The sequence below is a fragment of the Mobula birostris genome, chromosome 9 (genome assembly GCF_030028105.1).
Source record: "Mobula birostris isolate sMobBir1 chromosome 9, sMobBir1.hap1, whole genome shotgun sequence".
In the NCBI taxonomy this organism is placed as follows: domain Eukaryota; kingdom Metazoa; phylum Chordata; class Chondrichthyes; order Myliobatiformes; family Myliobatidae; genus Mobula; species Mobula birostris.
Window position 1 is genome coordinate 153,936,663 of NC_092378.1, and position 18,564 is coordinate 153,955,226.

General features: G+C 42.6%; 1 protein-coding gene across 1 annotated transcript in view; it reads left to right on the forward strand.

Moving 5' to 3' along the window:
- crebbpa (CREB binding protein a) overlaps positions 1 to 18,564 on the forward strand; it is a 158,265-nt gene that overhangs the window by 75,774 nt on the left and 63,927 nt on the right. The window contains exons 12-16 of the mRNA XM_072269213.1: positions 3,153 to 3,277; positions 5,805 to 5,990; positions 6,626 to 7,051; positions 11,244 to 11,423; positions 14,318 to 14,510. Of these exons, the coding sequence (XP_072125314.1) occupies positions 3,153 to 3,277; positions 5,805 to 5,990; positions 6,626 to 7,051; positions 11,244 to 11,423; positions 14,318 to 14,510 (1,110 nt within the window). The remainder of the gene's footprint in view (positions 1 to 3,152; positions 3,278 to 5,804; positions 5,991 to 6,625; positions 7,052 to 11,243; positions 11,424 to 14,317; positions 14,511 to 18,564) is intronic.

Genomic DNA, 18,564 nt, shown 5'->3' on the forward strand with positions numbered 1-18,564 from the left:
GTAAATCCTATTATCAAAGCACATCTATGTCACCATATACAACCCTGAAATTCATTTTCTTGTGGGCCTTCACATTAGAACAAAGACGTACAATAGAATCATTGGGAAAACTACACACAAAGGCTGACAAATTGTGCAAATACAAAAGAAACAAGGAACAATAACGAATGAATAAATAAATAAATATTACAAAAAAAAACTTGAGTTGTAGTGTCCTTGAAAGTGAATACATAGGTTGTGTTCAATGATCAGGTCAGTGTTGAGGTGAGTGAAGTTATCCACACTAGTTCAGGAGCCTGGTGGCTGAAAGGATGGAACTGTTCCTGAACCTAGTGGTGTGGGATACCTAAAGCTCCTGTAGCTCCCTCCCAATGGTGGCAGTGAGAGAGAATATGACCTTAAGATCAGATATGGTGGGTAGATGATAGTGGATGTCAGAAGCAGAGCTTTATGAAGGGCAGGCAATTCTGGCAGTAACGACGTCATGAAAGTTGCAATTTATGACTCCAATTGCAATGTACAGTCATGTGAATTTAAAATTAATGGCTTGTAGAAAGAAGCTGTCCCATGGCCTGTTGGTCCTGGCGTTAATGCTGCAGTAGCTTTTGCCAGACGGAAGCAGCTGAAACAGTTTTTGGATGGGGTGACTGGTGTCCCCGGTGATCTTCCAGGCCTTCTTTCTGCACCTGCTGCTATAAATGATCTTAAAAGAGAGGTGTTCATATCCACATATGGACTGGGCTGTCCGTACCACTCTCGGCAGTGCCCAGTAATCAAGGATGGTGCAGTTCCCGTACCAGGCAATGATACAGAGAGTCAATATGCTCTCAGTGGTGCCCCTGTAGAAAGTCTTGAGGGTTTGGGGGCCAATGCCAAACTTCTTCAGTCGCCTCAGTTGGAAGAAAGACTGTTGTGAGTTTTTTTTGCCTCAAAGCCAGTATGTACAGTCCAGGTCAGATCATCGATGATGTGTATACTGAAGACCTTGAAACAACTGCAGCCCCATTGATGTTGATCAGGGTGAGCTTGTCTCCGTTCCTCCTGTAATCCACAGTCAGCTCTTTTGTTTTTTTAGACATTGAGGGAGAGGTTGTTATTCTGGTGCCACTGTGTCAGGGTGTTAACCTCTCCTCTACAGGCTGACTCATCACCACTAGAAATAAGGCTGATCAAAGTTGTGTCATCTGTGAATTTGATTAGCAGATTGGATCTGTGTAGCAGTACAGTCATGGGTGTAAAGGGAGTAGAAGAGGGGACTCATACACATTCAGGGGGGTGCGGGGGGCACCAGTGTTGAGGGTCAGAGGGGCAGAGGTGAGGGAGCCCATCCTTACCACCTGTCAGCAATCCGATAGGAAGCCTAGCATCCAGCTGCACAAGGTGGGGTGCAGGCCGAGGTCCTTGAGCTCCAAGCTCCTGTTGCTCTCCGGAAGTGAAGGCTTAATCCCTTGCACTGAGAGCAACACACACCGAACTATTTATCCGAGGCTTCTGGGCCAAGTTTTGGGGAACAATGTCCTCACTGCACTTCCGACTTAAGTTTGTGACCACCTCTGTGTATTCGGAGATGTTCTCAGCTCAAAATTATTCAATCTGTTATCATAAAAAACCATTAAAGAGGCCATTTAGACCACTTTATCAATTTGTCAAGAAAGAGCAACTAAGCATAATGCAGTTTAGTGCTTGACGTGTCATCCTGTGGATCATGGCTCCTAACACACTCGTGAGTTACTGCTTTGTGGTCTGTGACACCAACTGATCATCAAAGAGCACAACACAGGCCTTTCAGCCCATAAAGCTGTGCGAACATGTACGTACTTTAGAAATTACCTAAGGTTACCCATAGCTCTCTCTTTTTCTAAGCTCCATGTACCTATCCAGGAGTCTCTTAAAAGACCCATCATATCTGCCTCCACCACCATCGCCAGCAGCCCATTCCACGCACTCACCACTCTCTGCATAAAAAAAAACTTACCCCTGACATTTCCTCTGTACCTCCTTCCAAGCACCTTAAACCTGTGCCCTCTCATGTTAGTCATTTCAGCCCTGGGGAGAAACCTCTGACTATCCAGACGGTCAATACCTCTCATCATCTTATACACCTCTAGCAGGTCACCTCACATCCTCCGTCGCTCCTAGGAGAAAGGGCCGAGTTCACTCAACCTTTTCTCATAAGGCATGCTCCCCAATCCAGGCAACATCCTTGTAAATCTCCTCCGCACCCTTTCTAGGGTTTCCACGTCCTTCCTGTAGTGAGGCGACCAGAACTGAGCACAGTACTCCAGGTGGGGTCTGACCAGGGTCCTATATAGCTGCAACATTACCTCTTGGCTCTTAAACTCAATCCCACGATTGATGAAGGCCAATGCATCATATGCCTTCTTAACCACAGAGTCAACCTGCGTAGCAGCCCTCCACATTATCCATAACACCCCCAACCTTTGTGCCATCAGCAAATTTACTAACCCATTCCTCCACTTCCTCATCCAGATCATTTATATAAATCATGAAGAGTAGGGGTCCCAGAACAGATCTCTGATGCACACCACTGGTCACCGACCCCCTTCCTGTTTCTAACTTCACCCTTTGAAATGATGACCATGTTATTGTCACTTAGATTTGCATGAGAGTGCCAGATGCCATAGATGTAAGTCACAGTTCATTGTTCATAGAGGCATCTAGCAAAGATAAGCTTTTTATTTGTCACGTGTACATCAAAACATACAATGAAATGAATCCTTTGCATCAAATCAATCAGCAAGGATTGTGCTGGGCAGCCTGCAAATGTTGCCAGGCTTCCGGTGCCAACATAGCACGCTCGCTGTTTTTACTAACCCTAACCGTACACCTTTGGAATGTGGGAGGAAACTGGAGCACCTGGAGGAAACCCATGCAGTCATGGGGAAAACATACAGACTCCTACAGACAGTGACGGGGATTGAATCCCAATCTTACAACTGCCACACTGTAAAGTGTTGCACTAACCACTACATTTCCGTGTCGCCCATTTGTGGAAGGGAGAGAAAGTCTGATATCGTTTCTGTTGCCATACTACTCCTTGCCTTGCTGATACTAAAACCTAGCGGTGGGAAAATGAATTAAACTTGTTCAGTTCCATTCCAGCTAATGAGAAAGATGCATGTCTCTTTCAGGGATGAACCAGTTTGGCCCCATATCTTTGGGGAATGTTCAGATGCCACAGGGGCCCATGGGACCGCGTGCGGCTCCTCCCATGAACCATAATGTACAGATGAGCAACATCGGATCCATTCCAACGGTAATTATGTTTTTGTTCAGCTATTGCATACCTAATGAGGTTGGAGAATTTATGAATGAGGGAAAGTCTGTCTTTGAATTAATTGAAATTTGCTTTATGTGTGTCAACTCTACAAGGCATGTGGCTCAATATAACAAATATCCAAGTTTAGGGAATTTAAAAATGGACAGAATAATTAAGATTCCTGGCTTTGCTAAAATGAGAAAGGTGTTGTCTTCCAACTTAGCATCCACTGCATGCTCTGGTCCACTCCAGGACACACAGCCAACATTTGTTCAATGCTCTTGGCATTGATATCCCTGTTTTTATAACATATGCTGACATTTCTGACCCAGTCGCTGTCCTTGCAGAATTCCAACTATAGTCTTGAAATGTTTATTCTCTCCACTACTAGTGTTCCATGTCTGTAGTGTCTACCCTTCTGTAAGATGTTCTACAGCAATTTACCAAGCCACCTTCAGGCTCTGGGCCTGTACTTGCTGGAGTTTTCAAGAATTGGGGGCGGGGAGGGGATCTCATTGAAATCTTTTAAATATTAAAAGGTCTAGGTAGAGTGGATGTAGAGAGGATGTTTCCTATCGTGGAGGAATCTAGGACCAGCCAGCACAGCTTCAGAATAGGGCGAAGTATATTTAGAACAGAAATGAGGAATTTCTTTCGCTGAATCGGTGGAATTTATGCCAGAGATGGCTGGGGGGGAGGGGGCCAAGTCATTGGGTATATTTAAAGCAAAGGTTGATAGGTTCTTGATTAGTCTTGGTGTCAAATAATTGTAAATCAGCCATGATGATATGACTAAATGGACCGAATGGCCTAATTCTGCTCCAATGTTTTACGGACTGTATCTCCCAAACATGCAATCTCAAGCTCTCAGAGCACTATGGCAGCAGAAACATGGGGATACAAACGAAAGTGGTTCAGCGAGGCAGCTGTAAACAACTAGACATAAATACTGGCTTTACCAGTGACCTCCCTGTCCTGTCACTCTCCACACTTAAATTTATCATGAAAAAGCAGAAGTACTTGTACTCTTCGAGGAGTTGTTAATATTGAAAAATGATGTGCAGACTGATGTAACACATTTTCTGCACCAGAAACGGCCTGCGATGAGTAAGTAGTTTAGTTTCTCTGCTTCCTTCCCTCCCCTTTCTTTCCTACTTCAGCCCATTTAAGACCTTTCTTCATTCTAGTGTAACAGAAAGTCTAAATACTCCAGTGGTTTTCTGACCAGTTTTCTGTCAACAACCCATCACAAACCTTGACTGAGGTTGGATAATTGTACCTCCCTTCCTCAATATCTTACATTGATAGTTGAAAACTTTGATTCTGCTATGACTGGAATTACTCATCGGCTTGTCTAGTTTTTGTTTACCTAATAAAAATAATAATAATTTATATTTTTATTAGGTAAACATTTCAACAAAGTACATGCAAAAGGAGTTACTATTATCCATTGAGTTCTATTCTGTACCATTTCAAGTGGAGTGGACCATAATGTTTTACCACCTTAAAGGAATTTTATAAGTTCAAATCAAAAACATAATACTGTAGATGATGCACATCTGAAATAAAAACACAACATTTTAGAAGTACTCAGCATGTCAGACAGCACAAGCGAAAATGGAGGTACACAAGATTGCAGATGGAATCTCGGAAACAACACACAAAATGCTGGAGTAGCTCAACAGGTCAGGTGGCATCTATGAAGAGAAATGAACAGTTAACGAAAAAGGCGTATATGACGAAGAAACTCTTATCAGGCTTCCAGCTGGGTACATGTATCAATTATAACCAATGTTTCAATAGCAGACTGTGCCAGAGTTTATCATCGAAATGTCGGTTATAATCAATACTTGTACCCGGCTGGAAGCCCAAGAAGAGTTTATTGGACAGCTAATGTTTGAAGTTAATTCCTTACCATCTGTTGCTTCACCCCTTGTCTCTTTATACTGGGTGTTTCCCTTCTATCTTTCAGTACAGATGAAGGAATGCAACTGTCTGTTTCCCTCTGCAGATGCTGCCAGACTCACTGAGTTCCTCCAGCATCTTGTTTGTAGCACATGAGGGAAACCAATAACATCTCAGGTCAGTGAGTGTTCACCTGAATTCATGAACATGAGCTTGTTTCCTGATCCTGGGTAATACCTGACCTGCTGAGCATTTCCAGTGCTTTCTGTTTTCAATCTGTATCAACACAGTCCTGAACTAGAGTTCACTCTTTAAAAACAAGAGATCACCTGTTTAAGACAGAGATCATGTAATATTCTTTCTGAAGATCGTACCTCCTCAAAGGCAGAGGTAGAAGAGTCTTTGAATATTTTTAAGCCTGAGGTTGATAGATTCTTGCTAAGGAACGGGGTAAACAGGAATGAAATTACAGTCAAATCAGCTGTGATCTTATTAAATAGCAGAACAACCCCAAAGATTGAGTGACCCGTCCCTGCTCTTTATTCATGTGATCATATATAAAGTTACATATATGTGTCTTTTATTTCTAATATTTATTTTAACATTTCATTCTTCTCAGATGGGCATGTCACCCTCTCGACTATCAAACCCTCAAGGTCTGCTGGGAGTGCACGCCAACAATATTGGTCAACCTTCCCCCCAGAACCAATTTCTGAATCAGAACCAGTTCCCTCCAGCCTCTGGTGGAATGAATGTGAATAATGTGGGCATAGCGCAGCCCACAAACCAACCTGGAATGAATCAGGTAATTGCTTCAAGTACACTTGTTCACTAAGTTCCTCGGCAGAAGCATAGTTCAGCACAGACTGGAAAGGATGAAGGACCTGTTACTGTGCTGTATGACTCCATGGCTCTAAATGATGGTGTAATGTAATCTGCTTATGTTGGCTTGTCATAACATTATCTGTGCATTACTTTTCAAGCTGTCTTACTGGGTCAGGGTGTCTTGATTGTAATCATAGTTTAATGTAAGATAAAGAAGCAGAGTTTTCAAATGGTGGGAAAAGTGATACAAATGGCATTTACATTTGTTGTAAAATGGTGTTTGTTCAGTATAAATTACTCATTTAAATTTGCCTTGTGTTCCGGTATCCTTTATGGTTTATATCTCCAGTTGAATGTTCCATTCGTTTTCTTCAGAGACATTTTCTTCATTTTCTTCATTTTCTATTGTTTATCAACAATAGAAGTGTTGATAAATGGTTACATACTACAGCTTATTCTGATTGCACTTCTTTACTCTATATATTTTTAAAGCCTCTTCCATTTCACTCAATATATTAAATGATAAACTGTTGCTCAACTGTTATGTTAATTGTAGCAGACCTTAGTAGTAATAAATCAGTAAGCAATTTTTTTGGATTCTTTTTCTTGGAGCAGGCTCAGACACCCGGAACTACCTTGGCTTTGAACAATACTGTAAACATGATTGGGTTATCCGGTGCTCCGATGCACTGCCCACCTGTCTCTCAGCCAACTCTCCGCCAAACCCCCTCACCTGCCTCCATCTCTGCCTCTGTCGTCGCTACTGCTGCTGGGAGTATGCCGTCTATCCAGCATCCGGCCCCGTCTGGCATCACTTCTCCACAACCAGCAACTTCCCAATCTCAGGCCTCTACTCCAGCATCCTCTTCAGGTCAGACCTCAACACCGACGGCAACACCAGCACGGAGTACAACCCCAAATCAGACGCCACCTCGAACGCAGACTCCGACGCAACCTCCAACTCCAGTACAATCACAACAGTCAGTTACCACACCACAACCAATGCAACAGTCATCTGGACCACCTCAGCCTGCCACTCCTGTAAGTAGTCTAGTGTAAAACACACAAAAAAAACTATAAATCTGAAATAAAGACAAAATGCTGGAAGCACTCAGCTGGTCAGACAACATCTGTAGTCATCTGGAGTATTGCATACAGTTCCGGCCGCTGCATTATAGGAAGGATGTTGAGGCTTTGGAGAGGGTGCAGAAGAGGTTTACTGGGATGTTGCCGGATTAGAGGACGTGCTACACGAGAGGCTGGGTAAAGTTGGGTTGTTTTCTGGAGTGGCGGAGGCTGAGGGGAGATCTGGTAGAGGTTTGTAAGATTATGAGAAGCGTAGATAGATAGGCATTATTTTTTCCCCATGGTTGAAATATCTTATACCAGAGAGCATGCATTTAAGATGAGAGAGGGTAATTTCAAAGGAGATGTGAGGGGCAAGTTTTTTTACACAGAGAGTGGTGGATGCTGGAATGTGCTGCCGGGGGTGGTGTAGAGGCACATACATTAGAGACTTTTCCAGGTCAAGGACCCTTCATCAGAAGTGAATTCTAAGTGTTTCCAGTAGTTTTTTATTTCCTTAAAATGAAAATAGTTGGTTTGAATTATTATATTTAGTATCTCTTATTATCAATGAATCTTTTCTCTTTTTCAAGTTCAAGTGTAATTATCATTCAACCTGTGAATGCAGCCAAAAGAAACAGTGTTCCTCTGGGGCCAAGGTGTCAACAGTCACACAGCCACAGCACATATCGGATAGCATTCATTTAATTTTCATCATTGGTTTCATAAAGTTAATAACTCTTTGTCTTAGAAACTTAAATACAAAATGGAATGTAGAGAAGTTTGGAATTTTGTGCATTGAGTCCCTGAAATTTTCAATATTATTTATTGGTGAAGTTCATGAAAACTCATTCATTGCTTTTTGTCTGAGCTGTAAGAAGTTAAAATTTTCTTATCTAATCTTAGCACTGTTTTAAAGAAAAGTCTGAACTCCCAAACAAAGATGATATCTAGCCCAGAGCAAAAGGCTTTTTGTTTTTGCTGTGCGGTACAGACTGTCCATGTGAAATGGTATTGAGCAACTTGAACTGATTTCCTTCTGGGCTCACTTTGTTCAACACTAAAGTCTCAATGTAATTGAGAGAGTGTTTGGGTGGGGCAGATTGGTCATACGGCTGCACAGTAACATGCACTCCTAAAGTGTTTTTCTGAACAAAATGTTAGTATCTTCCACTTAATTTGATGAGAGAATTTGCTATAAGTGAAATACTGCTGTACCGATCTGCAGAACTCATCTTTCCTACTTACAATGAGTTTAAAACATAAATTTCATTTTCTTAATTGGCCTGAGAAGTTGAGAGTAAAATTATAAACACAAGAGATACTGCAGATGCTGAAAATCCAGAGCAACAAGCACAAAATGCTGGAGGAACTCAGCAGGGGGGGATGGGAACCAGAGTGATAGGGCTGAGGAAGAGGGAAACAGAAATAAATCACAGATAGCGTACAACTGAGATGATAGAAAGAACAGGCAGGAGATGAGGCTTAATCACAGCCAATGGGATGAGTTTCAGGGCAATAGAGGCGTGGTGCAGTTAAAACAGAAAACGACAAGTACTGGACTGAAAGTGTTGTATTTGAATGCACGCAGCATAAGAAATAAAATGGACAATCTTGAAATTCAGCTCCAGGTTGGCAAGTATGACGTTGTGGCCATCTCTGAAACTTGGCTAAAGGATAGCTGCCATTGGGAGCTGAACGTCCAAGGACATACGGTGTCTCGGAAAGATAGGTTAGTAGGCAGAGGGGCTGGTGTGGCCTTGTGTAAAGAAATAATATTAAATCATTAGAAAAGGATGACATAAGATCAGAAGGTGTAGAGTCTCTGTGGGTTGAGTTAAGAAATGGCAAGGGTAAAAGGACACTAATGGCAGTTGTAAACAGGCCTCCAAACAGCAGCTGGACGTGGCTCACAAATTACAGCAGGAGATAGAAAAGGCGTGTCAGAAGGGCAATGTCATGGTAATCATTGAGGATTTTAATATGAAAGTGGATTGGGGAAACCAGGCCAGTACTGACACGAGAGAATTTGTAGAATGTCTCAGGGATGGCTTTTTAGAACAGCTTGTTGTTGAGCCCACTTGGGGATTGGTTGTGCTGGATTGGGTGTTGTGCAATGATCCGGAGGTGATAAGAGAGTTTAAGGTTAAGGAACCATTAACGAACAGTGATCACAATATGATCGAGTTCACTTTGACATTTGAGAAGGAAAAACTAAATTTCAATGTGTCGGTATTTCATCGGAATAAAGGAAATTACAATGGCACGAGAGGGGGACTGGCCAAAGTTGACTGGAAAGGGACACCAGCAGGAAGGACAGCAGAGCAGCAATGGCTGGAGTTTCTGCGAAAAATGAGGAAAGTGCAAGACAAATATATTCCAAATAAGAAGACATTTTTGAATGGAAGAAGGACACTACTGTGGCTGACAAGTGAAGTCAGAGCCAAACTAAAAACAAAAGAGTGGGCATGCAATGAAGCCAAAGCTAGTGGGAAGATAGAGGATTGGGAAACTTTTAAAAACTTGTAGAAGGAAACTCAGAAGGTCATTAGGAAGGAAAAGATGGATTATAAAAGGAAGCTGACGACCAATATCAAAGAAGATACTAAAAGCTTTTTTAAGTATATAAAGAGTAAAAGAGAGTTGAGGATCAATATAGGACCAATAGAAAATGACGCTGGAGAAATTGTAATGAGAGATGCAGAGATGGCAGAGCAACTGAATGCGTATTTTGTATTAGACTTCACAGTGGAAGACATCCGCAGTATACCGGACATTCAAGAGTGTCAGGGAAGTGAAGTATGTGCAGTGAAAACTACGACTGAGAAGGTGCTCAGGAAGCTTAATGGTCTGAGGGTGGATAAATCTCCTGGACCTGATGAAATGCACCCTCGGCTTCTGAAGGAAGTAGCTGGAGAGACTGCTGGAGGCATTAGCAATGATCTTTCAAGAAGCGATAGATTCTGGCATTGTACCGGATGACTGGAAAATTGCAAGTGTTACTCCGCTATTTAAGAAGAGTGGGAGGCAGCAGAAAGGAAACTATAGACCTGTTAGCCTGACATCAGTGGTTGGGAAGAATTATTCCAGGAATGAAAGGGTTAATGTATGAGGAACACCTGGCAGCTCTTTGGTTGTATTCCTTGGAGTTCAGGAGAATGAGGGGGGATCTCATAGAAACATCTCGAATGTTAAGAGGCCTGAACAGATTAGATATGGCAGAGTTATTTCCCATGGTAGGGGAGTCTAGGACAAGAGGGCACGACTTCAAGGTTGAAGGACGTCCATTTAGAATAGAGATGCCGAGAAATTACTTTAGTCAGAAGGTGGTAAATCTGTGGAATTTATTGCCATGAGCGGCTGTGGAGAAAGGTCATTGGGTGCATTTAAGGCAGAGATAGATCGGTTCTTGATTAGCCAGGGCATCAAAGGGTATGGGGAGAAGGCAGGGGAGTGGGGATGACTGGAAGAATTGGATCAGCCCATGATTGAATGGTGGAGCAGACTCGATGGGCCAAATTGCCTACTTCTGCTCCCGTATCTTATGGTCTTATAGGTCAGGCAGCCTCTATGGTGAGGAATAAACAGTGAATGTTTTGGGTAGAGACCCTTCATCCGGAAGTGGGAAGAAACCAGAGAAAGGTGGAGGGAGGGGAAGGAGCACACATTGGCAGGTGATGCCTGACCTGTTCAGTTTATTTGGCATTTGTGTTTGCTGAGAGTAAAATTAGTTTTTCTTATCTTTTTGGGGTTTGTCTGGTATTAAGTTGCCCCTTTATGAACTACTGTAACCCTATCCAACCTTTTTAGATCTTGTGCACTTATACCTTTATTACAGTTCCTTTTCAGAGTGTTTACAAGACATATGAAAAATTATTTTGAATAAGACATTTCTCCAGAGTTAAACTTCCAGGTCAACTGTCTAAAAATTGTTTGTAATTCAGCTGTCGAGCCAGTGGTGTTATTTTGCAATCTACACGCCAATTTAGTTTATGGTTAGTATGTGCTAAATTACAAAACTACTAGTATGCTGTGAGCTGTGATCTAGATAGTTGTCATTACCATTTGCACCTTACACTTGATAATGGTAGGTTCTTCACTCACTATTTTTCTCATTACGCGGTGCAGCTTTACTGAAATATTTTTGCTTCTTTTCTAACTGTTAAAGCTCTCACAGTCTGCAGCAAGCACAGATGGTAGAGCAGCTACGCCAGCTTCTGTGGCGAGTACAGACACAAACTCACAGCAGCTTGTAACTGAAGCTCCACTGTCTGAAACCAAGCCAGAGGTCAAAATGGAAGAAATGGAATCAGAGCCACCAGAAGCCCAAGCAGAAGTGAAAACAGAGGTACAAACACCAACAAGTAGCACAGATACTTCAATGATTATAGTAAATGGAATTCTAGTTGATGGGATTGTGTACTTCTGGTAGGTAAGTCATGAGGTCTAAGTGACTGAGGGAAGTAATGGTTGAAATTAAACATTTTAGGAACAGCTTCTTTCCCTCCGCCAACAGATTTCTGAACGGACTACGAACCCATGAGGATTACCTCACGTTTTGCTCTTTTTGCACTTATTTATCTCTTATTGTAATGTATAGTACTTTTTATATAATGCTGCCACAAAACAACAGATTTCATGATATATGACAGTGATAATGAGCCTGATTCTGATTCTGAAATTGTAAGATGTTTTGTCATATGTACATCAGAATGTTCATGGAACTGTGGTTTCCATCACCGACCAACACAGTCTGAGGGCAGCCCACAAGTGTCACCATGCTTCCGGTGCCAACACAGCATGGCCAGTGGTGGAACCAGGCCATAAACTTCCTCTTTCTTGCACAGTGGAGTGATGCTCGGTACAGATGCAGATTGGTTTATTATCTGCACCAGGGTGCAGTGAAATTCTTTGTTCAGGTTAAACTTAAAGTACTGGAGGGTCGTAAAGACTGCACCCCTGCTCGTAAGCGTTTGTCATGATAAACCCAGCAATGACAGATAGTGGTGATAGGGAGATTTTCCAGGTAAATAGGAATAATTTTAGGGATGGAGAGTTTGACCAGTAGAGCGGGCTAGGTCATTGAAGGATTGGGGTGCATTATGACACTTAAATGTTAGCAGTGAAAAGCTGATGGAAATGATAATCAGGGGCACATTATTAGTTATTTAGACAAAATGTGAGTCCTACAGGAAAGCCAGTATTGAGTTGTTAAAGACAGATTATACTTGTTTGAGAGTATTGATAATGTAAAGGGATTTGATGTATGTGATTGTTAAAATACATTTGATAGTGTACTACCATAGAAGTTTGTCAGTAAATTGGTGACAGCATAAACACAAAATTGGCTTAGAGTAAGAAACCACACAGAGTTATGTTACTCAAGCTGAGCAAGTGATGTGATGTTGCATGGGGTCATTACCAATTTCTCCGAATTTCTTAATGTTAATATGTTGGATCTTAGAATCAGCTTTATTAGCACTGTCTTATATATGTGTTGTATTGTGACAGCTGTGCAAAGAGATGAAGTTGTTATAAATTACATCATCCATAAATAGTGCAGAAAGAAGAATACAAAATGGTGTTCATGGTGCAAGGGAAGAATTTGTTCCTTAATCATTGAGTGTGGGTCTTTGGTTCCTGTACCACCTCCCTGATGATAGTAGCGAGAAGAGTGTTTGTCCCAGATGGTGAGGATCCTTGGTGCTGGTTGCCGTCCTCTTGAGGCACTGCCTGTTGATGTCCTCAGTGGTGGGGAGGGTTGTGTCTGTGATAGAGCTGGCTGAGTCTACAGCGTTCAGCAGCCTCTGGCGATCTTGTGCGCTGGTACCTCCATGCCAGGCCGTGATGCAACCAATCAGAATGCATTCCACCATACATCTATAGAAATTTGCAAGAGTGTAAGGTGACTCACCAAATCTCCTCAAACTTAAGCTGCTGGTGTGCCTTCCTCATGATTGTATCAGTGTGTTGGGCCCAGGACAGATCCTCTGAGATGTTGATGCCCAGGTACTTGAAGCTGCTCACCCTTTCCACTGCTGACGAGGACCGGTGTGTGTTCTCTCAACTTCCCCTTCCTGAAGTCCACAATCAATTGCAACCCTCAACCAGCCAATCTATCTCACTCCTGTCACTATCTGAGATTTTACCAACAACAGCGGTGTCATCTGAGCATTTATTTATTTATACAGTGCTGAACAGGCCTTTTCAGCCCAACAAGCCATGCCATCCAGCACCCCACCTATTTGAGGTTTTCTGTTGATCAGGATCGACCGTGGATGTTGCATCCTAACTGTCCTCGTGATACACAAGCCAGGGCAGTATGATCTGGAGAGCAGTCTGTTGCCCATATAGCAGGCTTCCCCCTCTCCATATATCTGTTAAATCCAACGGAACAGCAGATACCAATATCGTTTGGCACCAGAGGTGATGCATGAATTGCCAATCAGCGTTAATCTCAATGTAGGGACCCCAGCTCCAGATTTTTCCTCAGCATTTACTCCCGAGGCCTTCCCCATGAGTCTGTATAGCCGCAAGGCAGTGGAGGTTAGAGATTAGAGTTTCCTTCTCCAAGATGAGAAGCTGACCACAGCTGGTGTACACCATCTGCCTGAAGTGACTGGTTTTAAAGCGCCGGTAACTTGCCTTTGCCCCTTCTGTCAGTAGAAATGGTTCTGTAGGGCTCAGTAGCTAAACCAAACAGGAAGGCCAGGAGCTCGACTTGGTTGTCAGAGGTTATTTGAGACACACGCCATTGGGAGCACTTAGTAGGTTGTGGGAGCTTATCCCCACTACCACCTCCACCTAACAACCTTAAAAAAACCAACCCACCTACTTAACCATATTTTAATCACAGGGCAATTTTAAAATGACCTATTAACCTACTATCTAGTACAGCTTTCGACTGTGGAAGGAAACTGGAGTACCCGGAAGAAACCCAGCGCTTACGAGAAGAACGCACAAACTGATTACAGAGAACACCATAATTGAACTCCAAACTCCTACTCCCCGAGCTACAGTAGCGTCGTGCTAACCCCTACGCTACTGTCGCATCCTATAGATGACATGTATAGATGATTTTGGTGCACAGGGCACCTTTTCTAATGAAGCAAATGATACAAGTGTGGCAAAAAGAGAGAGGATTTGTGATAGACCCCTCAATTTAACGTAGAGAAATGTGAGGTGGTGCACTTAGCAAGGATGAATGGATTAAGATTTTTTAATATTTTTATCTATCTGCAGAATGATGAGGTGTCTTCATGTTCGCAGTTGAAGGCAGAGAGTAATGAGAGCATTGATAACAAGCAGGAACCCATGGAGGAGGAAGAGGAGGAAGAAAAATCGGAGATTAAAACTGATTCCAAAGAGGAGGAGGAGGCTGGTGCCAATGCATCTTCTCAATCATCGGCATCACCACCACAGTCACGTCGAAAGTGTAGGTGTTTCATAGTAAACAAAATTAACATTCAAATACCTTCTCCATCCAGGATGCTACGTGATAGTTGCTTAGTGCTGTGCAGTGGGTCCATTGCTGCTTTAAGCATGATCTCCATTAGCAATGTTCTGTCAATACAAGGCCTGAAGTCAACGTGCACTGTGAGAACACTGTGTACAAAGCCCTGTCTTTTGCAGAATCAGCAAGCAGGAAGGTCACAGACTGTTGAAGATGAGGAAGCTGAGAGAAGCATGGTTTGGGTGTATGGGTGGGCAGAACTGGTTGGACGCTAAGGGAAGGGACGGGAAGCACAAGGAATGAGTGAGATTGACTTTGAGGAGCGCATCAGGAAGGGAAGTGATTGGTAGTCGGGGCTCATATAGAACATTGCAGCACAGTACAGGTCCTTTGGCCTACAACATTTTGCCAACCTTTAACCTACGCCAAGATTAATCCTACCCTTCCCTCTTACATAGCCATTCAATTTTTTTTTTACCATCCATGTGCCTATCTTAAGAGTTCTCTTAAATATCCCTAATATAAATATCGCCACTCCTGGCAGGGCATGCTACACACCCACCACTCTCTGTGTTTAAAAAGTCCTACCTCTGATATCCACCCCCCCCCCCCTTTTACTTTCCTCCAAACACCTTAAAATGTGCCCTTTCATGGTAACCATTTCCTCCCTGGGGAAAAGTCTCTGTCTATACACTCGATCTACAGTATGTCTCTTTTCTTCTTGTACACCTCTATAATTTATCTCTCATCCTCCCTCACTTCAAAGAGAAAAGCCCATGCTCACTCAACCTGTCTCTTTAATCTTGTACACCTCTGTCAAAAAAGCTTTGAGTTACTGTGATTCAAACACAGGCAAATAGAATAAGCTCATATATGGACAGACGGTTACCTTAATATCCTGCCCCACCAGGGACCGACTGGCTCACCTGTTGCCGGAGAAACACATCATCTTCATCGCACTCTGAATGATCCACCCAGGGCTGATTGGTCACGTTGTCCTTCAGCCAAGATCCATCCTCCGTACAGTACCTGAAGGCAGAGCCATTACCCACTAGGACAGAACAGAAAACCTTTAAACAGGGAACCCACCCTCCATCACCAACCTATTACGGTGAACATATGACTGTTGTCTCAGGGTTGTACTACCCAAATTAACCTAGAATGTTACAGTACAGTACAGTACAGGCCCTTCAGCCCACAATATTGTGCTGACCATTTAACCTACACTAAGATCAATCTAACCCTTTCCTCCTACATAGCTCTCCATTTTTTTTATCATGCACATGCCTATCTAAATGCTGTTAATGTGTCTGCCTCTACCACCACTCCTGGCGGAGTGTTCATGAACCCACCACTCTCTGTGTAAATAAACCTACCTCTGACATTCCCCTGTACCAGCCTTTCTCAAACTTTCTGCCCTGGAGAAACCCTTGAGATAATTTGCAGGTCTCAGGGAACCCCTGCTTAAAAAAAAAACCAACAGCTCATGGTACATTAGAGTGATCAGTAAGTTGAATATATAATCAAAAGTATTTGCCAGTGCTCTTTTGAGTAGAGAATGAATTTTTAGGCAATCTTTCTTGAAAAAAACAGGTAGTTAAGCTTAGCTTAGTTTTCTTGAAGTTAATTTCTTTCTTTCCCTTTCATAAATTTTAAGAACTCATAAGGCAAACATAATACATTTCTGTTAAATAACTGACTTAAGCCAAAATGAGATTTAATTTTTCTAAATGTAGGATCTGTAGATTTAATTGGAAGTTGTAAATTGATCTTAATTAATGCTATTTACAACATGAAAATTTATTGACAATGTTGAATAGTAAAGTTACTAAAAACCATAAGCTAAAGCAACACGGATGAAAATATAGCCTAAGACCCAATTTTATACAAGACTTTGAAAAAAACATTTTCTTACTAAGTGACGTGATCAGGGTCAAATATAGGCCCAGCATGTGAAACCTGTGCTTGTTTTTTGCTGCACAAATACTCAATTCTGGGTCAGACTCGAGATAAGCACACAGATTTCACCTTCAACTGAAATGAGGTGATTTCTATCCTTGCTCTTAATGCTTGTTAAAGTTTACTCACACATATAAGAAGTTGAAAACTGCAACAAAATGTTCATTGTTTTCCTATGAATGGCCAGATACTCTTTTTTCACAGAAATCCAGAACTTGTCCAGGGGCAGGTCGGTAAATCTCTTCTTGAGTGCTTGATCAGAGTGCAGCTCACAAGGTTCTTCCTCTTCTCTCAAAGTCAAGTTCTCAGGCTGAACAGAAGATTCAGAGAAAAGGTCTCGCACCTAGACATGCACTTGTGTCGAAAGGGAGGAAAAATACTGTTCAGTTTTGTTCTGCAGTTCTTCCAGGTGGTTTTCATAAGACTCGAGTCTTTCTGATATCCTTCCTCACTCTGTCACCCTGCTTCATTGCTGCCCAAGCAGTAATGGAGACATTTCAAGATTTCCTTTTGCAACATGACGAAGTTCAAAAAACAATGTTTATTGTTTTTTAAACCTCAATCTCTTGCAGAACCCCTAGTGACCTCCAACCCTGCCCTATATTATCGTATTAGTCACCTTAAAATTATGCCCCTTCGTGTTAGCCATTAAGATGATGTGGAGAGGGCCTTAATATGTTAGGTAGGGAGGGGGGAACTGAATTTTGTATCGGGAAGTGGGAGAAGAGGGTCAGAAAGAAGTTGGGGAGAGTCAGGAGGCAAATGGAGCAGAGAGGGTTGACAATAGAAATGATTAGGTCAGGTGGTCAAAGTTTAGGTTGGTTGGCAAGGATAGAGTAGCTGTCAGGGATGCTAACACAGCGGTGAGTGAAGAGATGGGACTGGACCATGAGACGTAGGATTATAACACTCAAAATTAGACCATTTAGTCCATAAAGTCTGTTCTACCATTTTGGCTGATTTATGAACTCTCTCAACCCATTTCTCCTTTCCTCTCCCCATAACCTTTGGCCCCCTGACTAATCAAGAACCTATCAACCTCTGTTTTAAATACACCCAATGACTTGGCCTCCTCACAAATTCACCACCCTCTAGCTAAAGAAATTCCTCCTCATCTCTGTTCTAAAAGGATATCCTTCTATTCTGAGCTTGTGCCCTCTGGCCCTAGGCACCTCACTATAGGAAGCATCCTCTCCATGTTTGCTCTATTTGGGCCTTATAATATTCAGTAGCTTTCAATAAGACCCCCCCCCCCCACCCTCCCATTCTTCTAAACTCAGAGTACAGGCCCAGAACCATCAAATGCTCCTCATACACTAACCCTTTCATTCCCAAGATCATTCTCGTGAACCTCCTTTGGGCTGTAAATTTGCCAACCTGACTGAAGGCTACTGCAATGATTTGGCACAAAAAGACTAGGTAAGGCTGCTTTTTTCAGTAATGCAGTAACAATCCTCATCCATTTGTTCAGGAGCTGTTTGTGTGTGAATAACACTCTTCATTCACAGCCTGTGAATGTACAAATGAATTCTGCAGCAATTGCATCAAAATTTGAGCTGCTTACCATTGCGTTTGCTCAATGGTCTACAGGCCGAAGTATAACATGCGTGTGGTGACCTACAACAAATGTTGTGAATTATATCATTCATGCTCAAAATAAAATGGATTTTAGATTAAATTTCTTTGTTTTAAGCACCAAAAAAAATCTATTACGTCAAGGAATACCTCGGCCAAAACACAAAATAATCTGCAGATGCTGGGGTCAAAGCAACACTCACAACACACTGGAGGAACTCAGCAGGTCGGGCAGCATCAGTGGAAAAGATCGGTCGACGTTTCGGGCCGGAACCCTTCGTCAGGACTGTAGAGGGAAGGGGCAGAGGCCCTATGAAGAAGGTGGGGGGAGGGTGAGAAGGAGAAGGCTGGTAGGTTCCAGGTGAAAAACCAGTAAGGGGAAAGATCAAGGGGTGGGGGAGGGGAAGCAGGGAGGTGATAGGCAGGAAAGGTGAAGAAAGAATAGGGGAGGGGGCAGAGTGAAATAGGGATAGGGGAAGGGAGGGGGAGGGAATTACCGGAA